Source organism: Myxocyprinus asiaticus, chromosome 35, assembly GCF_019703515.2.
Source record: "Myxocyprinus asiaticus isolate MX2 ecotype Aquarium Trade chromosome 35, UBuf_Myxa_2, whole genome shotgun sequence".
NCBI classification, from domain to species: domain Eukaryota; kingdom Metazoa; phylum Chordata; class Actinopteri; order Cypriniformes; family Catostomidae; genus Myxocyprinus; species Myxocyprinus asiaticus.
Genome location: NC_059378.1, coordinates 3,942,884 through 3,970,472, shown reverse-complemented (window position 1 = coordinate 3,970,472; position 27,589 = coordinate 3,942,884). Strand labels below are relative to the sequence as shown.

The 27,589-nt window shown below is 36.5% G+C and overlaps 1 protein-coding gene across 1 annotated transcript in view; it reads left to right on the top strand.

Annotated features, from left to right (window-relative positions):
• The first annotated feature begins 669 nt into the window (after positions 1–669).
• Positions 670–27,589, top strand: part of LOC127425844 (actin remodeling regulator NHS-like) — a 96,307-nt gene continuing 69,387 nt past the window's right edge. The window contains exon 1 of the mRNA XM_051672141.1: positions 670–1,208. Coding sequence (XP_051528101.1) covers positions 929–1,208 — 280 coding nt within the window. The 5' untranslated portion in view covers positions 670–928. The remainder of the gene's footprint in view (positions 1,209–27,589) is intronic.

The following is a 27,589-nucleotide window of genomic DNA, read 5'->3' as shown; positions in this document are numbered from 1 at the left end:
ATTAGGTCACGTGACTTGACGCACTCCAAGTGATGTCACCACGACCTAATTAATATTCAAGATGCACGTCTTTACCCAGAAGAAAAAATAGGTTCTCTTTGAACAAAATTTCTAAATGACATTTTTAAATCGCATGTTAACCTTTTTTAGAAAAATAATAAAATAATAAATGACGGAAAACATGAAGGTAAGGTCATAAAGGAATTGCAAGTTATGTAAAATTATTTAGTGATGTTATTATGTGACATTTTCTATGTTCTTGTGACATTGAATAATAGTTTAAAAAAATACATGCCTTGACCATAGTAGAATTCGTATTTTTGCTGTTGGGTGACCCATCCGACCAATGGGAATAGCCAGGAAATTACTTTTGGGTGGGCCTCAACAAAAATGGATGGCCAAGTTTTCGCCCTAATTTTTTTTAACCAAATTTTCAATTACAACAGAGCACATAACATTAGCACATTCAAACAGTTCTTTCACACTTTCAGATCAAGAAATCAGAATGTATAAATGTTTTAAACTAGTTACATATAAATACATATTTTAAGTAAAAGTATATTCTCTAATACCCCTGGCTACGCCACTGCTTCCGACTGTAGTTGATCTTAACGGAGAACTCCCGTTCCTGATGCATGAAGACCAGTCCGTGTTTTTGCACATCCTCGTTCTCTCTTCCAATTCAGCCTCAGCCTCAAAAAACTGAAAAAAAACCCAGTAGCCTTCCGAAAGTCATCCAGATTCAGAGGAGGTGCGGAAATTTTCTCTGAGAACCCTCCATCCGTATGTGATCTCCTCTGACGGGAGAGCTGAAGTGATGGCGGGTTGCGCGGAGGATTCATGGATTTTTGCTTGACAGGCACCAGAATCTTCTGTTGGATTAGTTGATTTATTTATATATGGGGGATTTGCATTTACCTACTGCAAAATGCCATTTGCCAAACGGATCGTTGAGCCTCCGTTCCTGTGCAGACATCCCATCCCCAATGATGAAGGGTTGCTGTTCGAGGATCTGTGCTCCATCAGCAATGTGGCTCTATCCCGGACCCTGCGGCAGCTCTCCGACCTGGCCAAACACGCCTGTTCCTTATTTCAGGAGCTTGAGAACGAAATAGTCTGCACAAACCAACGGGTCTGGGCACTGCAGAACAAAATAGGCAAAATTCAGCAAAGCGCCAGTGCGCTGGATCCGAAACTGGAGGCTGTGCGTAAGTACCATTTGGGTTTACGCGTAAATGATGGCACAGTTGAAAGTGTGATGCTTTTTTTGCCTGATTATTGGACAGTAATGAATGAATGTGGTGGTTATATGTATCAACTCGCATGCAGAGTCTGCCTCCGACCACATTATAATGTGTCACACGCCTGTATGCGTAACCAACACCTGCTCCGTGACCGGTTGCGCTTTTCGCTGCGAACCGAAAAAACGTATTTCAACACAGCATTCATATGTAGCAGAATAATGTTTTCGTTCATATGCATGGTCATTAGGCTTTTAACGTTATTAGTAGACAGTCTTGGTTATTTTAAGCAGCTGTTTTAAGAGAGGGGCGTGTAGGTGCCATGGCTCCGGTCCGCTATTTCCATTCCTCAGCTTATTAATATGGGTAAACGGAACCGCTATATGCAGGTATGACATTATTTTTTTCTTTTTTTTTTCTTTTTTTTATTTCTTTTTTTTTTTTTTTTTAGAATAAAGACCTCCAATCTAGAGTCCAAACTAGAGTTTAAAACGCATAACTGCATAACCACATTTGGTTGCGCAAGGGCATTGGAAAATGTGCACATTATCCTTATTATGAGAGTAGTGTATGTTTCATAGGTTTAGTATGAAGTAAGGTATTTTGTCTTTATGTCATATTAAGCTGGGCTGGCACTGCACCCACCCACAAGCTCTATCAAAATTAAAGGCAAGATAAGGAGAAACCTAACCTAAAGGGTTACCTGTGATGTTACGTTTAAACCAGACAAGATGAGATATATTTTCTCACTTAAAAGTCGTTCTTTAAAGAGGACATTGTGTGTTTTACATCAAACTTTTGTATGTGGGTTTGGAGAGATTGTAAATATGCTGGTTGAACATGCATGCTTGGATGCAGCACTAAATGCAGCAATGGCTTATCCACCAGACTTGTACAGAAAGGTTTGTTTTCAATGTGATTTAAAACCGACCTCATACATAATTTAAAGGAATATTCCGGGTTCAATACAAGTTAAGCTCAGTCGAAAGCATTTGTTGCATAATGTTAATTACCGCAATAAATAAATAAATAAATAATAATAATAATAATAAATTAAAATAAAAAAATTAAAAAATATATAATATTTCGACTTGTCCCTCCTTTTCTTAAAAAAATAAAAAAAATAAAATTAGGTTACCGTGAGGCACTTACAATGGAAGTGAATGGGGCCAATTTTTGGAGGGTTTATAGGCAGAAATGTGAAGCTTAGAATTTTATAAAAGCACTTACATTCTTTTTAAGCTGTAAAGTTGATTAAATCGTCATCTACCGGATTACATGGTTTACGGCGTTTGATCATAATGGCAACGAAGTTGTAAAATTGGATATAATGTAACACAGAAAAGGTTAGAAAGCGATTTTATGACACTAAAATCATGTTAACACACATATTGTTTACATCTTGTGGCTATGCTTTTAAAACAGTGAGTATTTGAACGTTTACGGATTGGCCCTATTAGCCGCGTTTTAACTATATCAGTCCAAAATAGGGCGTATTAGTGCGTGCCAGGGCCAGTTGCGTTCCCACTGTCACATCCGGGGGTTCATCGTGCCTCCTCAGGGCTTTCTCAGGGCCAAAGGCTAATGGCCTTTAGCCCGCGGATTACTCTTGGGCCAAACAATGCCAACTGGGGATTGAGGCGGGGTCAGTGTCAAAGGCGGAGTTTTGGTACAGGTTCAGGAAAAATAAAAAATCGTTGTCACGGTACAAATCTGTTAAAATGCACTTTGGATAAAGTGGTGCCCAATGAAATAACTTTTTATGGTTCGAGATCATGGATGGTGTGCTGAAACATCGTCCCGCTGTTAGTGGAGAGACCACTCGGGACACCATGGCAGTTACAGTCGGTGAGTTGTCAACGCTAACTTAACTTGCTAGCTAGCTAATGTTTACAGACGATATAAATTCAATATTCTAGATAACTGGTTTACATGATACCTCAGCTTGAGTTTCCCTCTTCCCTCTTGGGGTGTGTGACGTTGGCACCAGTGTGGCGTGTTAAGGGCGGGTTTTAGGGTAATGCTGTGGGGCTGTTGGCCTGATGGTGGGAATGCAGATCGATTTCGGTCTCTCGATGTCCGAGTCCATTGGCCCCAGCTGGCCAGTTAATAGCCCTGGCTCGCACTGGCCCGATAGTGGAAAAGCAGCTATTGACTTTCATTGTAAGTGCCTTAATGTAACCTCTATTTTGCTTTTCTTTTTTTTTTTTTTTTTTGGCAATCAACATTATGCCACAAATGCTGATGATTGAGCTTTACTTGTATTGAACCTAGAATATTCCTTTTACAGATACATGCTTTGAAACAAATGTTGAAGCTCAAGCACTCTTGTCAAGCCTCAGAGGAGATCATTGCCTCATATGGATCATAGCCTCGGCACTGGATGCTTCTGTATAACTTTAATTATAAGAGGATGTTAAGTTGCAGTGGGGTTATGTCCAGTGTGTGGATACAGCACTAGAAAGATGGGGTTGAATGTAGAGATTTCTCCCTCTGCTTTGAGGCGTGCACACTTATGCAATTAGTTAGAACAGCGATGAATTCACTCCATCGCCCTTGATTGTGATGTAAAGTGTTTTTGGAAACTGGGTGGCGTGTTCAGTAATGAACTGATTTGACCTAAAAAAAAGATTAAGGCATGTAGGTCAACCCAGGACCTGCTGAAATAATCTCTTTCTATCTAGAGTGATTATTATTATCATCTGACCAAAACTACTTCACCCCTACAACTCTCTCAGTTGTACCTTTATTATTTACTGAACCAGTGTGCAATAGTGTGTCATTTTGGAGGACTCATTTCTATTTGTTATGTTACAGAGTTTAAACATGTCATGTCCTTGTGAGTGTGGCAGAATGGGGTTAAACTGGAAAGTGGTTTTATTCCCCGACCTGGCTAAACTGACCTCTTGTCCTCCATTATAATATTACCTTTTTTATTATTTAATGACTTAAAGAGCATTTTACAAGAGCCTGATAAAAGGAAAACAATATCTGTTATGGAGTATAGGGAACACATTTTTCACTATAAAGCACAGTCCTAACTAAGTTAAGTAGTCTACATATGGGTACAGTCAGAATATTATAGTTTAGTTTGATTGCCCACAGCACCTTGAATTAAAAAAAAAGACAACTGTTGATTTCGGAAGGTTCCAGATGCTTGGATGATCAAAAATAACCCATATATCCAATGTAAACATTATGTTGTAACATTTAGATTTGAAACCTTTTTTAAAGTAATATTCCGGGTTCAATACAGCATTTGTGGCATAATACTGATTTCCACAAAAGTTAATTTTGACTTGTCCCTCCTTTTCTTTAAAAAAAAGTGAGTAATGACGCTGACTACCACCCCTGGAGTCGCGAGTTCAAATCCAGGGCGTGCTGAGTGACTCCAGCCAGGTCTCCTTAGCAACCAAATTGGCCCAGTTGCTAGGGAGGGTAGAGTCACATGGGGTAATCTCCTCGTGATCACTATAATGTGTGGTTCTCGCTCTCAGTGGGGCACGTGGTGAGTTTAGCGTGGGCCTCCATATGTACTACGTCTCCTCGGTAACGCACTCAACAAGCCACGTGATAAGATGCACGGATTGATGGTCTCAGACGCGGAGGCAACTGAGATTCGTCCTCCGCCACCCGGATTGAGGCGAGTCACTACACCACCACAAGGACTTAGAGCGCATTGGGAATTGGGCATTCCAAATTGGGGAGAAAAGGTGTGAAAATCCCCCCCCCAAACAAAAAGCAAAAGTCTGGGTTACAGTGAGACACTTACAATGGTAGTCAATGGGGCCACTCCGTAAACGTTAAAATACTTGCTGTTTCAAAAGTATAGCCACAAGACGTACAAAATATGTTTGTTAACATGATTTTAGTGTGATAAAATTGTTTACTAACCTTTTCTGTGTAAAGTTATAGCCAATTTTACAACTTGGTTGCCATGACGATGTAATGTAAACAAACCCTTATATGACCGTAAAAAAAGACGATTTAAACAACTTTACAGCTCAAATAATACATGCGTTTTTACAGAATAATTAATGTAAGTGCTTTTTTAAATTTATAAGCTTCACATTTCTGCATTTAAACCCTCCAAAAATTGGCCCCATTCACTTCCATTGTAAGTGTCTCACTGTAACTTCGATTTTTGCTTCTTTTAAAGAAAGGAGGGACGAGTCTAAATTATCTTTTGTGGTGATCAACATTATGCCACAAATGCTGTCGATTGAGCTTAACTTGTTTTGAACCCGGAATATTCCTTTAATACACAATGTATAGCATACAATCATTTGTTTTTAATAAATACATTTGAACAAAATACAGTAAATAAAATTACTGTATCTGATTAATAGAGAAAATAATAGAAGATTAATTGATTATCAAAATTATCGTTAGTTGCAGCTAGGGCTGGGCGATACATCGAAACCCACGATATAATGACGATGATTTTACTGATGATGTAAAATTCAACAATATCGCCATTATTTTAATGAGCCTTATATTTTGGCCTTAAGTTTCATACAACACACCTTGTTCATTCACAAAGAAAAATGTTTTAGTAAAAATATATGAAGGTAAATATGATTTTTATTAAGCTTCCATGTATGATTGTATGTTAAATATAAGTATAAATGTGCAAATCAATGAAAATAATTACATTTTACTCTCCCTTGTGTTAATTTAGTGAAAAACTGTGGGAAACATGCCTTCATCATTTGAAATAGATTTTTATTTAATACATTTGGAATATTAATTCCACATGAAATTCTACATTAAAAAAAATAAAATAAAATAAAAAACACTTTTATGCATTTCAGAGCAAAAACATAATTATAGATGATATATATAGAATATTGTCAGTTTGTTGAAAAATATAGAGAGAGAAATTCTGAAGCCATATCGCCCAGCCCTATAGTTGCAGCCCTATTTCACGTATATAAGCTATATGATTGATTTTAGAGGGTAAGTGTTCTTTTTTCTCACATCATCAAAGTTGATCCACAGTTTTTAGTATTTAAAAGCACCAAAATAAAAATTTCCAAGCCAAATTTGATGCAAATATTTGTCATTTTATCCTGGGTTGGGATTAAAAATCCAATGACATAATATATTTACAAAATAACTTTGATTCATAGACTATCTATTTGTAGATCATTTTTAGCATTGGCTAAGCAAGTAGAATTCAACAATCCAATTTCTTTACTGAATTAGTTAAGCAGTTTATTTTGTTTCTTAATATCTCAGGTTTGGTTCTATGTACTTCATTTTTATTACTATAGTTAAAAAATTCAGACAGGTTTTTTCCCCCTGAAAATTAAAACAAATAAGAAAAGTTGCCTTGCATTTTATTTGAACAAATTAACTTGGCTAAAACTTATTTGAAAACATCTTAAAGTTGGAAAGAACTGTGTTGGAAGCATTCTACAAGCCTATTTCATATTCTTTGTGGCTAGATTAGTGTAAACGATCCTAATCCCATAATTATGGTGCATTGTCCTGCTATAAGTGATGGCATGTTGTGCCGGGAACGACACCCTCCCATTCTGAATTTGTAAAAACAGTTGTCCTGTGGGCAGGGCCCGCCATATGCCTTTAATCTTCACTTTTGCTGACTTGCCTCTTTACACTCTTTACATATTTTTAAGATATTTTACATATTCATACCATCAATAGATCGGCTGGCTTGAAAAGATGTGTTGAAATGAAAATTATTTAAAATATGTAGAACTTTGAATTAGAATTTTAAAAAGAATTTAGAATATAAATACTAGCAGGAATAAACTGACTTGAACTACCTGTGCATTAACTGATTTTAACACACACATTACAAGCCAATTCAAGCCAATCAGAATCGAGTATTCGAATAGACCATATATTTAAATTACTTATAAGCAGGGATGACATTGGGACCTCAAACAGCAAATGACTCCCAGGAAACATTGATGCAAACATTCAGTATTTATAAATGCATTAGTATTAACAACAAAACAGTAACACAGAAATTTAGTTCTAATATTTAATTTAATAATTATAAAAACTCATAGTTATATACATAAAATTAAACGGACTGAAAAATGCCTGTATTTAAACCATTTAATACTGAAATACACACATACATGGAAACGATATCAAAAAGTAAAATATGAAAGCAATACGAACACTGAAATTTTCTATAAAGTAATTTGTCAACGCCAAGGGTGTAGATTTGGCTTGAACATTGGGGGGGGGTTGCAGTGTGAAGAATTGACATGTTTCCATTGATCATGGTATAAATATTGGGGGGTTGTACTTGCTTGTTTTTATTATTGGGAGGGTTATCTCCCCCCCATCCCCCATGGAATCTACGCCCCTTGTCGACTCACTTTTGTATTATTATTTTATTTATTTTTTATGTATGCCTAATTTTCTCCGGTTCTTTTTTGTTTTGTTTTTGGGGGGGGAGGGGGGGGGATTTTCTTTCCAATTTGGAATGCCAAATTCCCAATGTGCTCTAAGTCCTCGTGGTGATGTAGTGATTCCAAAGATGTCCGACAGTGGACTGACTTGCTAGAAAGACTGCCGTAGTGCTTTGGGGCGATTCTCGCTTCGCATTTAAAAGCACAGAGCTACAACATAATATTGCAGGTACAAAACATCCCGTTCACGACATCAAGCAGTTTAAACCTTTTTTACTGCAACTATTTAAGCAGTGTCAGACAGAATCTTTTCACAACATCTCACAAATATGGGAATGTTACTCACAGCAGAGGATTTACAGTAACGTCAAACAGTGATCGACTTGAAATGCATTGTTGATGCGGCGCTTTGCTGTAACAACAGCGGATAAAAACACTAAACTAAAACATTGCAGAGGGTTTTACTGTACTGACAGTTATTCACTGTTAAGCACAGCAAAAACGCTCTCTATGAAGTTGCGTCTCTCATTTAATTTGAGAATTGCGCCTGCCAGTAAAACCACCACCCCTAAAAATATAAATTTTAGTAGTTAACCCCACTAATCGAATAGTCAGTTGTTGGTCAATTAGTCGACAACCATGTCACATCCTTAGTCACTTTTGTATCACTAGCGTCACCAAAAATAATAACAAAACCAACAGGTTTCCCAAACACCCCCCGTTTTCCATTGGTCTAACAAACAAATAGTCCTGCCTCAAACTTACAGCATTGGTTGAGCCAATGTTGCTACTGTATGTCAGGTTGGTCGGGTTGTTCGAAAAAATAAAGCAATGTTTTGAAAGCACCACAGTGTTTACACTTTTCCAGGGTTTCAACCCTCAAATTGCCTACTTATTGCAGTTTTTATTGGTTAATATAAGGATATTTATTCATGAAACCTTTGAGTTGTGCAAAAAGTGATACTGTATGTAAATAAGCGAAAGGCTCACATTTGGTGCTCTTTGAACAGGAGTGGCTACCCTTACATAGCATTTTGTATAGTCTTGGTTCTAATCCATTCTGGGAAGGTTTTTTCTCTCCACTCTGGAATTAAAAAGGCCTGTGATCTGCCCTCCCCGGCGAGGATGAACTGGGTTGGGTAGAGATCACCTTACCTGCCTCGGTCCTACTTAATTTGACAAGATATCTCCCAGAGTATACCGCCAGTTTTCAGGTTTTTCTAATGAAGGGAAACGTTAAGAGTGAGAAGAGACGACTCATAGTGACTGGAGAAACACCTTTGACTTGTTACGCTTAACACCCCTGCCAGTATGTTTGTAATGGGGATAGTCCCAACATTGTACTAAAAGAACTCTGTAATGTCTGTAAGAATTGTGGAAAATCTGCTCATTAATTAAAACGCATTGATTTTGCTATGTTTAAGCCTCTCATCCACACTAGAACAGGACCCTTGAACTAGAGCTTTTTCCTCCAGCGAAAATGAAGCCAATACCCTATACTTTGGAAAACGATGAAGTTAGATTAAAACGAAAGCAGATTAGTGTTGATGTTCATACATCGACTTAATCATAATACTTGCATTCACTTTGAACTGATGTGCACGTTTTGGTAAATTGATTGGAATGGTTTAACATTTTGTAAAAATAGATCTGCTTGAAGTGGTACAGTACCCCAAAAAGTATTTGGACACTTAATGTATTTGGACTCAAAAAATATAAGAATGCTTTTGCATTAGCAGAGTGTCGTATGTGTATAAATACTTATCAATCTTGATTATTAATTGGATTAATTGTGCAGCCATTTATACATGTGCATATTATAAAAAAATCCATTATCATTCTAATACGACTTCAGAAATGGCATGTAGGATGTTCTGACAAGCACGTGAAGGCAGCATTAGATTAGGCCAGTGCTGTGGGCAGTCATACCAGCATACAGAATCTGAATGGTAACAGAACCCTGAGGGAGAGGGGGTCTAACCTTTTAACAGAGCCCACTGCAGCATCCTCTCTCTCTGCTGTATGAGCCCCTGGAGCCAAATTCATTGTCCTACAGGTTTAATAGCCCATCTATTAGCCTCAGTAGTCCGGGCGCTGGTCAGGGAGCCGGCCATTTTTAGGCCATTCGCAAAATCGTCAAGTGCATTTCCAGAATGCTTTGTAAAAACAGGGAGCATCGTTGCTCTCTATGTTCCCTTACCGGAAATGTTGTCGTGTCTTTAGTCTCTCAAGTCATTCGAAAATTAGCACAAGTGTAAAATTATGAAGTCAAAGCCATATTTTCTCTTTAAAAAAGATTTCGTTTGGAAGTAGGGTCAATGATGTGACGCTCATTTTCTTGTCCTGATCTATTAATTTACTTAAAAACACAAATTAAAAATGCATTTCACACAAAACAATTACTTGAATAGGCTACTCTTTTATGATGAAGGCATGCTTTCAATTTCTGAGTTCAAAGTCATTTAACATTCTATCCGGATACATTAAATAAAAAAAAGTCTTATTAAAAGCTAAAATTCTTGAGATTTTTTTTCTGGCATGAGTAGTGCAGAATAATATTCTTGTATTATTTCTTAAAAAAATAAGCAGTGAAATAATTTGATTTTCAAATGTGGTATAACCAACACATAGGAAGCCAGTTTGTTGTCATGCGATAAAAAACATGTAAAACTGAGAGGAACACTTCAGACGATCAAGGCTGTTTGTGAAGTTTAAAAAAAATTGTCATATCATTAAATATCAATATGTTGACATTTTTATGAAAAGGCACATTGTTCAGGTCATGTGGTTGCAATTTAATGCGCAACCTCGAAATTGCGTTGCATGTCCACATTAATCTGGATACATTTGAAAAAGGTGTTTTCGTTTTCGAAATGCTCTTCGTCCACACTGCCATTTTCAAGCATTTTCCAAAAGTTGCTAGTCCATACTAAACCCTATGAAAATGCTTAAATCCCTGTTCCATGTACGGGCTGAAACGCAATTGTCCTTGTGTTTCGCTGCCAGACAGCAGTTCCAAGTAAACTTTGCGTCGCCTATGAAGGAATGCATTGTGAAGGTTGTACAAACTAACATTTATCTTTAACAACGCACTCAAAGTGAATAACAGGCACAATAAAGTCGCTACAATGTGGGCCGCCATCTTGATTGTTTTGGGTGGAATGGATCACATGACTGCGTCACATGACAACAAATGCATCATCAGTTTCAGATATCTCCCACTTCCCCATACACACTACAGCGCGAAGACGGTGTTTTCAAATGTATTCACTTGGGAGAGTGTCTGTCTCAGTGTGGACGTAAAGTCAAAACATAGAGAAAAAGATGCGGTTTTTTTTGTTTTTTGTTTTTTTGGGAGGGGGATTTTCTCCCCTTTTTCTCCCCAATTTGGTACGCCCAATTCCCAATGCACTCTAGGTCCTCGTGGTGGCGTAATGACTCGCTTCAATCCAGGTGGCGGAGGATGAATCTCAGTTGCCTCCGTGTCTGAGACCGTCAATCCATGCATCTTATCACGTGGCTTGTTGAGCGCATTACCGGGGAGATCTAGTGTGTCTGTAGGCTTCACGCTATTCTCCGCGGCATCCACACACAACTCACCACGTGCCCCACTGAGAGCGAGAACCACACATTATAGTGACCACGAGGAGGTTAACCCAATGTGACTCTACCCACCCTAGCAACCGGGCCAATTGGTTGCTTAGGAAGCCTGACTGGAGTCACTCAGCATGCCCTGGGTTCAAACTCGCGACTCCAGGTGTGGTAGTAAAAGATGCGTTTTCAATTGAAAACATATTAGTGTGGACATGGCCTGAGTCATCAGTGTCCCAATGATCAGTGGATCAACAAACCGTGCTAGTGCATGAATTTGTCTTCACTATATACTGATTCACGACATAGGGAGTTAGGTAGCAAGGTGAGATGCATCCCCAGACTATTTTGAATTCAGATCACAAGCACAGAGGAAAAGAATGTTTTTGTTTGTTTGTTTGTTTGTTTGTTTGTCTTTGTGGTGAGCTACTGGCTGCCTAAAGCATGAAACCATGGAAATTCAAGAAACATTTAGAAACCAAAATTGTCCATTTTCCTATTCAGCCTTTTTCATATTAATAATTTTGCATATTGTTGGTCTGCAATTTGTACAATTTCTGTTTGTACAATTTAATTATCTAAATGGTCACACTTTATATTAGGTGCTACTATGTATTTACTGTGTAACTACATGTTGTTTTGCAAAATTCCCACATTTGCTGCTACTGAGGTTGAGGTACGGGTATGTTTAGGAGTAAGGGTTGGGTTAGGGTTAGGATAAGGGGTTAGAATTAGGTTTTGGGGTAAGGGTTGGGTTAGGGGTAACGTTAACAGTGTAACTACAAATGTAATTAAATGCAAGTACTTTAAATGTAATTAAAATGCAACAACATGTATGTACACAATAAGTACATTGTATTAAATGGTTAAGTACATAGTAGTTAAGGCCTAACATAAAGTGGGTCCATTTTAATTTAAGTTAATTTAAATAATTTTAAGTCATCTTGTGGCCCCCTTAGATGTTTGCTGAGGCCTTGGCACCTTGGTTGACAGCCACTGCGATAAAAATGTTGGCACTGTGTTGTTGCCATTTGATGTCCGGTGTAAAATCTGGGTTCTGAAACAAACACCAGTCGAGAACCACTGTATTACTTTGTTTATGCATGAACAGAAAAGGATTAATTTGTTTGTTTGAACAGACAAAAATACAAATGTAAATGTGCATATGAAAGACAATTGGCAAAAAGATATATAAACACATGCACAAGTGCACACACACACCACATACTCCATTCTTTCTTTGTCATATAATAGATTGCGAGCTCTCGGTTTTTCCATTTTTAATAAGGATCATACAGAAATGAGTCTCAGTGGCCTGGAATTAAAGTAGCTACGGACAGGACATCATCCTCGCTGCTCCAGGCCACTGCACGCTCAGCTCTGATTGGTCGGCTTCTAGGTCTGCTGCAGCCCATGGTTTAAGTACTTGTAGATTTCACCCATTTTTACACAGAGTCATAGAAAACAAGTCTACCGTAAGCACTCGTGTATCGCCTCAGGTCATCTACAAGGACATGTGGTCTTTTATTTTTGAAGCTTTGATGGTATTGAGCCAAAGTTTAATAAAAGGCTCTATAGTTTATTAAAGAAAGTTCTTGTTGGTTAAACTGAAGTCTACCACATTTATTATAGTATGTTGATTTTAAAACCCCAAATGCAAAATATAGAACACATTTACACATAATTTACTGTAAAACTACAAATCAGCTAGAGAAAGGATGTGAATGAAGATGTTAATATGGGAAGGTTTTTAAGTAAAGGAGCCTTTATTTGCTGGTTTTGTTCAGCTGTCAGCATTTGTGCAAAAACACATATGCCAGCCATTTGCTTGACTGCAGGAGCCATTCCTGAGCGCAAATTCTGCAAAGAGTGGCAAACTTTATGCCAAGCACACACATGGGGAATTTTCAAGGTAAAACGTAATTTCAAGTGGAACTGCAAAAATAGTAAACACGTTCAAGTAGGTTTCCTAAACACTTCACCTGTCTGGCATTAATTGGATAAACAGATAGCCACACCCCAAACTCACATAATTGGTTGAACCAATATTGCTGTGTCGGGATGCTCAAACAAACAGGAGATGTTGTTTGAAGGAATGTTCTGGGTTCAATACGAGTTAAGCCTTTCGTTTCTTAAAAAATAAATAAATACAAAAAATCTACACTTACAATGGAAGTGAATGGGGTCCAATCTGTAAACGCTATAATACTCACTGTTTCAAAAGCATAGCCACAAGATGCAAACAGTATGCGTGTTAACATTTTAAGTGTGATGTAATCGCTCACACTATTATGTGTAAAGTTCTAACCTTTTACAACTTAGTTGCCATGACTTCGGTACACCGTAAGCCTACCATAAAATTTTTGATTTTAACAACTTTACAGCTCAAATAAAACACGAGTTTTAACAGAAGAATTAAAGTGCTTTTATAAAATTATAAGCTTCACATTTCTGCCTTTTTAACCCCCCCAAAAATGGCTCCATTCACTTCCATTGTCTCACTGTAACCTCCATTTTTTAAAATTTATTTCATAACAATTTAATTGAGTAATCGTTAATAAAATAAAAAATAAAAAAATTATTTTTTAATAAAAATTAATACATTTCATAACAAAATTTCATCAAATTGTATTGAGTAATTTGTAATAAAAAATTATTTAAAAAATTGGGTGTAATCTTTAATCAAATAAAATGTATTTTTTTGATGATTTAAAAAAAAAACTAAATACATTTCATAATAATTTCATCAAATTGAATTGAGAAATCTTTAATAAAATCGAATTATTTTGTATTTTTATTTAAATAAAAAATAATCAGTTTCATAACAAAATTCAATCAAATTGGATTGAGTAATCTTCAATAAAATATAATTAATTTTTTGATTATATTTTATGAAAAAGTTCTATTAATTTAATTTTGTTAAACATTACAATATTCCATTTGATTCTAAATTGAAATGCGTAAATCTTAAAGACTAAAATATTTTTTGAGTGTTCCTTTAAATATTTGGGGGGAATCAACCTATGAAAGACTCACTTATAGCTGTTTCTGCATACGCTTGAATAGGAGAAAGTATTTTAACATAAAATAATACACCTTAAGCTGAGTAAAGGGGCTTTGTGTTTAAATTGGAAATAATTTGTTGCAATTAATATGCAATTAATTATTTCTGTTTCAACCCATGACAAGTTGTGTTAGTTGTGCAAATCAGATAAAAGCTTCAAAGTAAGATGTGAATTTCTGATGTTCTTGTTCAACATTATAATATATTTTGCTAATGCAAGGTGAAATGATACTCTCCTTAACTGAAACAGCTCAGACTCTGAAGGTATGTGTGTTGTTTTCTTTGCCTTGGGGCTGTGCTGTCTTTAACATGGGGGTTAACACAATGGAATGGTAAGCAGTGTTAAACCCCTTCCTTTCAGGTAATTTATTATGGGGCACACACAAAGGGAGAATGACACTCTCAGTGTATAATTTACCTCAAATATAAGCTCAAAATGAAGTATTTGTTGGGTTCAAAGGAAGGGGAAGAGGGAGGAATATACATTTTATGGGGTAATTGGTGCTTTGGGTGACTCAGGGATTTAAGATGAAACTTCTGTCATAATCATGTTGTTACAAACCCGCGTGACATTCTTCCTTCTGTGGAACACATACTTCTCTTAAGATCGCCACAAAGACTACAAATGTCAAGATTTATGGTGAAAAAGAGTTACATTTTGGTTAGTTTCTCACCCAAAACTGATCATATCGCTTCAGAAGACATGGATTAAACCATTCGAGTTGTATGGATTACTTTTATGCTGCCTTTATGTCCTTTTTCTGGCTTGAGGGGTCCTTTTTGGGCCCCATTGACTTGCATTGAATGGATATGAACACCTCATACATCCTTCAAAATATCTTCGTTTATGTTCTGTAGAAGAAAGAAAGTCATATGAGTTTGAAAGGGTTTAAGAGTGACTAAATAATGAGAGAATTGTCCGTTTTAGGTGAACTATTCCTTTAAGCCACACTTGGGACAAATTCAGGCAAGCCTATTTTTCTTAAATATCAAGTCGGTGCAGGTTTTTATTTCCTCCAGTTGTCACTTTTGTCATTATTTATAAAATTACTTAACATATTGGGCAAAGCGACATTTTTATTTTTACTATTTAATTAATCATTTTGTCTTTCATAGTTGTTTTACTGTTGTAAAAAAACTGTAAATTTTGCAGAAAAGTTATTAAATCTATAGATATATTAGATTTTCTAGTTCTATTGTAAGTCTATAATACAGTAGGCTTAATGGATATAACTGTAGCTGTAGCTGTAGCTTTCTTTCCTGGGCACTAACGGTGGTAATGTTCAAAAGCTTTTTTGCAGCCTTCAGACTTCAAGTCTCCAAAGACTTCATGTTCTTATTAAAGAAATTGTAGATCTATAGAAATATATATATATATATATATATATATATATATATATAATTCATTATATAGGCAGCACCCCCTGCTGTCACTTATTTTAACATCTGGTTAATGAAAGCAAGTTTTAGGCCCTGACCTCATGAATAATTAGTTAGGACAGCAGGACAAGCGTGGATCTTCATTTCTTTTATTTTCTTTGGATGCAGAACATTTAATAATAATAAAGGGGGAGGAAAGGAATGTGTACAATTGAGGGTTAAAGGAATAGTTCACCGAAAAATAATTTACTCTCTACTGTATGACATTCTTTGTTCAGTGTAGGGCTGCTACTAACGATTATTGTGACAAGCAATGTTCAGTTATTTATTTTATCATATAAAAAGCCAAGTTGTATTTCCTGTATTTTATTAAAATGTATTTATGAAAAAAAAAACACACATAAATGATTGTTTAAAAAAAAGTTTAAAATATAAATGTTACAATATAAAATGCATTTTATTTTATTTATTTTAAACCCTGCTTATCTTCAGCAGGATGATTTAAACCACTCACAAATGAAAATGAAAAAAACAAACAAAAAAACAAAACAAAGAAAAACAAAAGCATGCTGCATATATCCAATAGATTGATAATGAAATTCGTTGTCGATTATTTTCATTATTTATTAGTCGTTGCTGCACTAGTTCTGTGGAACACAAAACGAGACGTTAGGCAGAATGTTAGTCTCTGTCACCATTCACTTTCATTGTATGGGAAAAAGATGCTAACATTCTGCCTAACGTCTCTGTGTTCCACAGAAGGAAGAATGTCACATGGGTTTGTAACAACATGATTATGACAGAATTTTCATTGTTGTGTGAGCTTTCCCTTCAAGGCCGGTCATATATTTTGACATCATACGTTAACCTCCTGTGACCCGAGTGTGACTGCTGTGTGCATTTTCCATTCCCTTTTTTGATTCGTAACTAGTAGCCCCTAAGAAACATGCAAAAAGAGACTACATAGTTCTCTTAAAAATTGATGTCCAGGTATGTGAACAGCGGGACTAAGTTGTGAAATTTTAAATAATACCAAGCTATAGAAAGTCATATTTTTTTCATCAAATTGTTTATTATGTTTCCAGGAGTGTTGATTATTCATGTCTTTGAGACGTTACAGACATTAAATCAGAAATTATCATAATTAATTCTGATTCAAAGTAATGTCCAGCATCATCCAGTCACTGCCAATCATGTTAAAATAAAATGATACATTATAAATTCTGAATCTATGTACTGATTGTCATTGTCCCATGTCTGTCAAACTGTCAATCTGCAGCCTGAAACTGAACTTTTGGTCGGATTTTAGGAGTGAATGCACTTGGCTGCATAGGAAAGCTATAGGATGCTCCCTTGCTCCATAATTAGGGAATGACTTCCAGTGTGCTGTCTGTCTGCACTGGTCTCAGAACAGTTAGAAATGCACCTTATTTTCATCCTAACTCCATATAAAGCCTCTGAAAGCAACATTTTCCAGCTTTTGGATGAACCCATTGATTCTCAATGTGATAATGCACATTAAATATAGGATGTTTTAAGGAAAATTAGCCTATTGTCCACGTACGTGGTCATTGTGTTTAACAGAGTGCTGTTTCGCGATAAATCAGTGCAATGTTTTAAAATTGCATATCGGATGAAACTAGAGACTCTAATATTTAGACTCAAACAGGTTTTAATATAAAAACTTAATGAGGTTTCTTACCCGGTGTAGTTTTGTTGCCATTTCTCCCTAAGACAAACTCGGCAGAGATCATCACCATGTTGTTTTATCACATGACTCGTTGCGTCAAAAGTTTAACCATTTAATGACAGACTTGATTCTCCTGAACTGAGATCAGTCGGTTTAAATTAAATTAAATTATGCATAGCCTATAGCGAAGCCAAAACATAATGTCCACGCATGTGGATGTGGGGTCTAAGGAGGTTAAGGTCTTTACTTACCTAATATAATCAATAAAATGTGTACACCCCTATATTATTCTATTTTTTTTTTTTTATTATTTATTTATCCCTTCCCCCCCAATTTGGAATGCCCAATTCCCACTACTTACTAGGTCCTCGTGGTGGCGTGGTTACTCACCTTAATCTGGGAGGTGCAGGACAATTCTCAGTTGCCTCCCCTTCTGAGACAGTCAATCCGCGCATCTTATCACGTGGTTCGTTGTGCATGACACTGCGGAGACTCACAGCATGTGGAGACTCGTGCTACTCTCCGCAATCCACACACAACTTACCGTATGCCCCACTGAGAGCGAGAACCACTAATTGCGACCACAAGGAGGTTACCCCATGTGACTCTACCCTCCCTAGCAACCGGGCCAATTTGGTTGCTTAGAAGACCTGGCTGGAGTCACTAGGCACACCATGGATTCGAACTCATGACTCCAGGGGTGGTAGTCAGCATCAGTACTCGCTGAGCTACCCAGGCCCTATATTATTCTATCTTGATGTAGGCTGGTATTTGATGTGAAAATCAAAGTGCACTTTAAAGGGTGACAAAATTAAACCAATGGATTTTGTTCAATCATTCGCTATCTGCCCCAACTTGTTCTAAACTCAACGGAAGCCCTCCCTCCCAACCACATTCTACAATACCCCCATCCTAAAAGCACGGAGTCAGAGGGCACCTGTGTGTGTGTGTGTGGGTTAGTGGCAGGTGCTGTCTCTGTCTGCTATGGTACATGATTGGCATGCTCAGTTGGGTTACCCTTACAATCTGCATTAAAACTTGACTGTTCTTTTATGTTTGGGTGTATTGTCTTGGATGATCTTTTATTCACATATCATTCAAAGTGGTGTAGGACAGATAGACCAAAGAGTAAGGCCTATACCTTTAAAAATGGTCAACTAGTTTTTGTAGGTTTTTGCTAAATATATATTTATATATATTTAGTTATACAGAGCTTTCTTAAGACCAATTAGTCAACTAGTTGTTTGGGCAAAAATATAGTTTTGCACATCCATAGTCTAGATTTGTTTATGCATATACTTATAAGTTGTAATTTATGTAAAATAGTCGTATGGACCAGAAACCATCACAATTTTGATCAGACTGCTAGGAAGAGAAAGGCTGATCTTAAGAAATCAAAAGTTATTGTTTCTGTAATGTTTGCTAAACTTTCATAAATCTTTGGAATTAAAAGATGGAGGCCTGGTCATGATGACTCGATTTTTCTGAGCTCAGATCACAAAGCTCACAGATATAATGAGGTCCAAAAGTGTGGGACCAATAGTGAAAATGCTTTTATTTTGAAAATGTTCAATGTACATTTGAATAAATAAATAAATGCATAGTTTTAATGGGAAAAAATGCTACAGTTAAAAACAGTAAAAAGAAAAAAAAAGTCAAATCTGTTAACTGGTTAACTAATATTTACCGTACCGTTAAGTGTCCTGAAAATAATGTCACAACAGTCCTAAGTGTATGCTTTGTTGTCTTTATGTAAAATATATATTCTTATATATATATATATATATATATATATATATATATATATATATATATATATATATATATATATACACTGATCAGCCACATCAATAAAACCACCTGCCTAATATTGTGTAGGTCCCCATCATGCCGCCAAACAGCACCAACCCGCATCTCAGAATAGCATTCAGAGATGCGGGTTGGTGCTGTTTTAGCATTCTGAGATGCGGGTTGGCGCTGTTTTGGCGGCACGAGGGGGACCTACACAATATTAGGCAGGTGGTTTTAATGTTGTGGCTGATCGGTGTATATATATACTGTATATATATTAGGGCTGTCAATCGCTTACAAAGTGTAATCGAATTTTTTACATGACATGCCCATTAATTAATCGAATTAATCGCAATTAATCACATACATCATTATTTGCTGTTAAAGGCCCCAAATATAGATAATTCATATAAATAATGCATAATAATTCAAATATTTATAAATATAATATGAAGGGCCTATAATGTATAATACTGATTGAAATTCAGTTTGAAATAAATTGCATTATTGTGGCAGATGAATAAAGCATTGATTAGACAATACAAAAAGTGGCTTAAGAACTCAATATATTGTTTGGTTTATTCTCATATCATTGAACAAGCCTACAATTAACAGCAATCTGTTTTGCATCGAGTTTGTCCATGTGTCCAGTTCCCACAGTACACGTTCTTGCATTCTGTCTGCGCTTTTTTTAATTGTTACTCTATGTACATGTGTGTTCCTCAGACGGACACATTTGGAGTGTCTCACTGGTATTCAGCATCATGAATGCCGCATTTTTAGGACGCTTTGTGAAGTTAAAAGTAGTGGAAACTTTGAATATTGTGTCTTAAGATTTCTGTATTCTGGTTTGTTAAAGGATTAATTCACCCAAAAGCATATGATAAGATTTGGTGAGAAACAAACTGAAATCTAATGTATTATTTAGTGAAAATGTTCACTGACCGTTGATCTCCTGTGCGCGTTCATGATAGGGCATGAGAGCAACAGTTCACGCAGACCCCTCACGGCATTGGGGCGTTCAAGCGAAACCAAATTTTGTTTATCTAAAAACAGGTCCTCCACTGCGATAGTGACAACAAAACACAACACAGCTGCACACAAAACAGAGAACAGAACTTACTAAACATGTCTGAAGTGTTTGTAGTTGAAGAATTAATGCATTTCTATGCCCAGCCTTATTTTTTGAGTACTCGAAAATCAAACAGAAACATAGAGGAGGCTACAGGCAGCCACAGTCACACCGTCAACATTTTTACTTAATAATACGTTCAATTTCAATTTGTTTCTCACCAAACTTTATATGCTTTCATAACAATCATGAGTCTCATGGAATAATTGATCAGACTTCTGAATTATACTTTTGTGTTCTTTTGAAGCTTGAAGAGGTGGTCACCATAAACTGCCACTGTATGGCATCACTGACCACAAGGTTTTTCACAATTTCTCCCTTTGTGTTAAGAAAAAGAAAGAAATAGTCAAAGTCATATAGGGTTATAACAACACAGAGGTGAGTAAACAATGACTGAATTTTCATTTTTGGGTGAACTATCCATTTAAGGTTTGTTGAGGTGCGCTGCCACCTATTGACGCGGCTTGTTAAAACAGAAGTACTTCAAGCTTGAATTAATCATTTGGTAGATTTTTGTTTTATTTTATTAAGGAATTTATGTACATGTGCATGATAAAACTAAATTTAACACGTTATAATTAATAGCACTAAATTAACATGTTAAATCAACAGTACTAATATATATATATATATATATATATATATATATATATATATATATATATACACACACACACACACACACATTTATATACTGTAACTATGTAAACACATTTTTTTTTTTTTTTTTTTTTTTTTTTTTGGGGGGGGTCACACATGTGGGAGACACACATTATGCTGATATGCGGTTATATTAGCACTTTGATGTTTTACTGTCCAATTACCCTGGAATGTCTGACACCATTTAGTTTTATGGCATGTAGCAATGCTCAGGAATCTGTAGAAAATTTTTGATGTATCAAGAGGACACCTTGGGAAATCATTAACCACCTCCTTCGATTGGCTGGATGTATGGGCGGGTTAAACAGAAGTTCGACTCGAGTTGGCGATCTGCCCAGACTGTGCACAGCTATGCTTCACAGACAGTGTGAAATGTGTCTGTCATGACTTCCGAAGCCTGCATTCAACTTCTAGTCTTAAAGATCTATCAAAACCACAAAGGGCTCTCAGGTCTACAGCATAACTTTCCGAGGAGGGTCTGGCTGCTCTTTTGGTAATGATGTGATGATAAATGTGTTCATCTTCAGCAGGCTTACAGAATAACAGAAGAATTTTCAGTTTATTGCGTTCACTGTTCCAAATAAAAATTCCAATATCATATTTTTGTTATAACTCTTGGGTGAACAAGTAAACTCAATGAGACCACACTGGCATACATTCTGGCAATAGTCAAGTTAGATTTGAACCAAAAATTAGGACAAGGGTGTTTTTCGTAAAAATGTTGGGGCAGGTTGTCACATTTAAAAGTTGTACGTTTATACAATTCATTTATTGCAATATCTTTAACAAAGATTTGATATTTTTGTATGTTACCTTTTACAGTTTTGCTTTTTCATTAATTATTATGTCTGAATTTTGCTGAAAAGACATTAAATAGCATACAGTAGTTCGTGAATTGCACCTCTCTTTAAAATCGATGGGAATCCTCACTGTCTCAGTGACTAAAGGAAGCTTGTAAGATGTTTCAGAGGAACAGAAGGAGAAGTGTTTGTTTGACTGTGCATACTGCATGAGAGGTTTCGCTCTCGCTGACAGACAGAGACTGAGGGAAAACAGAGAGGAAAAACTTGGCTGATTGAGTCACAACAGAGGGAATAGCCATAATTAAGACAGTGAGATGGAGGGAGAGAACGAGAGAGAGGGCTGGATGATGACACCGTATCAGAGCTGTAACTGTAAGTAGTGGATTTGAGTATTTGAGCACTGTTGTAAGGCACTATTTTTCTTTTATTTCTGTAAAATTTCTTTGTAACAAGATATATTGTTAAATGCATTATGCAAATACAATTGAATTGAAAATTAACTATTTTATGTAGAAGTTCATATTTGTGGTTGCTTGGATCATAAATTACCCATAATCAAGGATTATTTTATATAAGATTAGGTTTGAAATATTATAAGATATATTGGGGGTAGATTTAAAGGGATAGTACACCCAAACATGAAAATTCTGTCAACATTTACTTAACATTATCCAAACCTGCATAATTTTTTTTAATGCATTTTATAGTTCGATTTCAGTCAGACTAAAACAGTTCGTCTTTTTGAATTTCATTTAATCACTTTTTTTTTTTGTTGGACTAACAGACTTGCGATTGTTGCTTGCCTTCGTCCAGCATGTGTACACTAATCGGACCATAACTGTCCTTGGCGTTGTGAACATGTTCTGAAAGACACAGGTGATGCGAATTTTGCCCGGCGAATTTGACACCTTGCTTCAAATATTCGATTACACATTGTGTCATGAGTACTTGGACATAAAGATGAAGACTGTACATTGGCGTAACTCTATTATAACCGTGTAAGTCAACGTACTGAGTGTCCACTGCAAAAAATATATATATTTCTTTTGGGGCTGGGCAAGCTTTCCTTTGCTAATTTTATCTCTTAACAAAAAAGACATGCCTCTTGGAGAGTGGAAAGTCAGCAAAGAAAACAACTCTGTCTTATGTAATAGTTCCAAACAGAGTTTTGTTTTCAGTGGGACTGTAAGAGCCTTAGGGAATAAACGTTTTCGTCTTGACCATGTCCAAAAACCATTGCACTGTAAAAGTATGCAAAGAAACGCAGTGCTAATATCTGTTTAAAAATCTGCCAGGAATGTTCATTCAGACCTGTGGCATTACAATAAGCAATTGTTTCTCACCACACACCTTTTAAACATGAATAGTTTGGCTGTTGGTTTGATTTATAACAAATCCTTTGTGTCCTTTCTCCTCACTGCTCAGGTTTCAGGAGAAAAATCTGTATCGGTAAGTTATTTGTCACACCAAGTGTCGAAGATAGAATTAGATTCGTTGTGTAGAGGCTCATCTGTAGTTCATAGGCGTATGTGTGTGGTTTGTATGTGTGTGTGGTCTTCAATCACACCATTCTCTCAACAGATTGTCTTTGCTTAGCATCTTACAATGCTGTTTTCCCAGTCTGAAGGACAACTGCCCATACTGTTCCTGGAAGAGACATCATAGACAGATATAGGGGTATCAGCATGAACCGATTAGGATAAGCTTAAGCAGAACAGACACCAAAAGCACAAAGCTGGGCTCATTAGCTCAGGAATTAACTGTAAGTACTCTGTTACTGGGGCACAAATTAAAACAGTAATACAGGGGTTTCACCCTTGGTTCGTTTTTGACCCATATGGAATCATTTCAAATGATCTCAGACCCCTTTAAAGTGAACCGAAATGGGACCTTCCCGGGAGGTGCATGGTATGAGTACGGTTCGCTTTCATTCTGCAGTTCGGTTCAATAGCATTTGTGGCATAATTTCAATTCTTTTCTTTAAAAAAGCAAAAATCAAGGTTACAGTGAGGCACTTACAATGGAAGTGAATGGGGCCAATTTTTGGAAGGTTTAAAGGCAGAAATGTGAAGCTTATAATTTTATAAAAGCACTTACATTAATTCTTATGTTAAAACTTGTGTATTGTTTTAGCTGTAAAATGTATTAAATTGTTTATGGTTTACAGAGATACGTGTCATGGCAACAGAGTTGTAAAATTGGATATAACTTTACACTGGAAAGTTAAATAAGTGGTTTTATCACACTAAAATAGTTATCACTAGGGGTGGGTAAAAGTATAAATTTTCTGATACATCGCAATCTTTGTTTGAACGATCTCGATATCGATTCTTAAATCCCAAGATCAATTTTTCACTCTGTGGCAACCCTCTATAATGCAAGTAAACCACTTGCATGTGCAAACAAATCTCACGCTATGCGACTAAAAATGTCTATGATTACCACTGGCTAGTAAATGTCCAGATTACGCAATTATATCAGATTATATAGTGAAGTTATTAGCACACAGGTCCATTCACTGTGTGTTGAGAGTAAAAGTTTGGTTTAAATCATCCTGTGTGTCCAAAGATGAGATCCACAGATCCATGTTATTGAATAATGTCTCTTTTAATACCCTTCTGTTTTTCATTCAGTTGTTGATATAAAAAAACCAAAACATTTAATTCTATTCAAACATGGATGCGCTAAAGAAACCACACACGTCTTCTCTCGTTATATGCGCTTACTGGCTGATGCTTCTAGTCTTGAAGAGACAGTACCGATTTTGCATGTGTTCTACATATCAATGTAAATACTTGTAAAATAAAAATGTAACAAAAATATATATGCAACATACAGTAATACTATATGCAATTTCTAGACATTAAGTGATGGTGAATTTGAACATTTTTCAAAGCTAAAATGTGACCAATTTGATGAAAAATCAATGATAAAATATAATTTGTAAAATGTATATTTTCAGTTTGTACCTAGAAGGGTTGACTAGAAGGTTCTTTTATAATTAAGAGCATTAGCTGAGAGAGAATTTGTTTCATATATAAGCAAAATGAACACTGTAACCAAAATGTACCCATATGAATCGATATTGAGTCTAATCGAGATTGGAATTGAATCAAATCGAGAGCTTGTGAATCCGAATCGAATCGGAAAATCTGTATCAATACCCAGCCCTAGTTAACACATATATTGTTTACGTCTTGAGGTTATACTTTTGAAACAGTGAGTATTTTAATGTTTACGGATTGGCCCCATTCACTTCCATTGTAAGTGCCTCATTAGCTGTGTTTCCACTATCAGGCCAAATGAGGGTGTGCTAGTGCGTGCCAGGGCCAGTTGCATTCCCACTGTCACTTCCGGGGCTTCATCGTGCCTCCTCTGGGCCAACGGCCAATGGCCTGTTAGTGGAGAGACCACTGGGGACACCATGGCAGTTACAGTCGATGAGTTGTCAATGCTAACTTATCTTGCTGTTTACATTCGATATAAACCTGATATTCTAGATAACTAGATAACATGATACCTCTGCTTAAGCTTCACTCTTGCTTGAGAAATGGGCAGAGTGTGTGACGTTGGCACCACAGCAGCGTATTCAGGACAGGTTTTTGGGCAACGCTACGGAGTTATTGGCCCGATAGTGGGAACGCAGATCGATTTTGGTCTTGCGGCTCGAGGTCCGAGGCTATTGGCCCCAGCTGGCCAGTTGATAGCACTGGCACGCACTGGCCCGATGGTGGAAAAGCGGCTATTGTAACCCAGGGCCCGTATTCACAAAAGTTTTATCTTACCACTAGGAGTTCTCCAAAGAGTTCCTAGCTAGGAGTTTTTGTTTAAAACCTATTCACAAAACTGCTAAGAGCAAGTTTTACTAAGGAAGTCTTAAGGTAAGAGTAAGGCGGAGTTGACCTCGTTGCTATGGATGACGTCACGTTTTATTAACACGCTCTTTTAAATCGCCCATAGTGACTGGTAGACAGGGAACTGCTATTTGTCAGCTAAGATAGACAACGACATACAGGACAGATAGATCGATATATAGACAGACAGACAGACAGACAGATAGATAGATATATAGATAGATAGATTTTTCAGTTCATGAACATTTCTTCATCCTATGTTGATGTAATGAAACGAGCTTGCATCCCGTCAACAGCATCAAAAAACCGGGTAGCCCCGCGATTGCCGTGATTCCATGTGAATGCCCCCTTTTTTCTCTGCACCAAGATTACTCTTAGATGAAAATTTCTAAAGTCCTAAAATTATAAGTGACACGCCCCTAATTTTTAAGAGTTGCTCCTAAATTTCTGCGTTAGGAGCTATTTTTAGCCTTAAGATTTTTTGTGAAGACAGGTCCAGACTTTATTTTTTATTTTTTTAAGAAATGGTGGGACAAGTCAACATTTTTGTGGTAATCAACATGCCACAAATTCTGTCAATTAAGTTTAATTTGTATTGACTAAACTATTGCAGACTCCACAAAAACAAACTCAAGTGTCTTCCTTCAGTGTTCTGTGCAGATGACGATTTGAGCGTTTAACTGGACCGACTTGCAATACCATGTGAAAGTAGAGATTACAACATGAATATATTATTGTTTTATTCTATTAATAGATGCAGTTTGATGCTCTCAGTAAATAAATAAATACAATTGTGATCAGTCTTTTTGTTGTTAATATGACTAATCTAACACATTTGAATTTGTTGAATTAGATCCAGTACTTTTATATTAAAATACTATGTATTTATTAAAAGATGTTTTATTGAACACAGACATCTGTGCTCATGCTTTGTACTCTTGCAAACATACAGCCTGTCAATTACCATCCCAGATGCATTTATCTTAGACAACACTTGATGGTTGTGACAACACTTTGCAGTAGTGGCCTTTTGTCACTGATCAGTGATTAGATTAGCAGTGTGTCTGAGGATTTGGTCTGAGACAGCTGGCCCTAGATCAGTCTGAGTTTGTTTTTACGTGGTCTTCTGAGTGTGTTGACATGTCATGTACTGACAGCAGTAGTGGCATGCTGCGGGCTAGTGCAGCTACATCACTGGACACTGTAACACATACGTGAAAGAAACACACTTTTGCTTGATGTTTTCTAACCTTTTTTTTTCCTTATGTAGCCCCATCAGTAATTGTCAAGTACCCTATATCAACACTAAACCACAAATGTGTTCTTTTTATACTGGATATTGTTTGGCATTACCATTATATTATTAAAGTCACTTTTAAACAACAAAGTGAATACCCTGGCTGATAAATAAACTCGCCAAGTGGCACATACGCTCACTGAGCACTTTTTTAGAAACACTATGGTCCTAATAAAGTGCCCAACATGGTCTTCTGCTGTTGTAGCCCATCCGCCTCGAGGTTCGACGTGTTGTGCAATCTGAGATGCTATCCTGCTCACTACAATTGTACTGAGTGGTTATCTGAGTTACCGTAACCTTTCTGTCAGCTTGAACCAGTCTGGCAGTTACAGAAATACTCAAACCAGCCCGTCTGGCACCAACAATCATGCCACAGTCTAAATCACTGAGATCACATTTTCCCCCATTCTGATGGTTGATGTGAACATTAACTGAAGCTCCTGACCCGTATCTGCATGATTTATGCATTGCACTGCCGCCACACGATTGGCTGATTAGATAATCGCATGAATAAACAGATGTACAGGTGTACCTAAAAGAGTGTATATTCACACATTCACATCATAAATGAGATAAATAATAATAATTTAATATTATTAATATTAATATAATTTTTTCTGTATTATACATTTAACAAAGCAAAATCTAAATTAAAAGCTGCTTAAAGAGGATGTTTAACGATATATATATATAT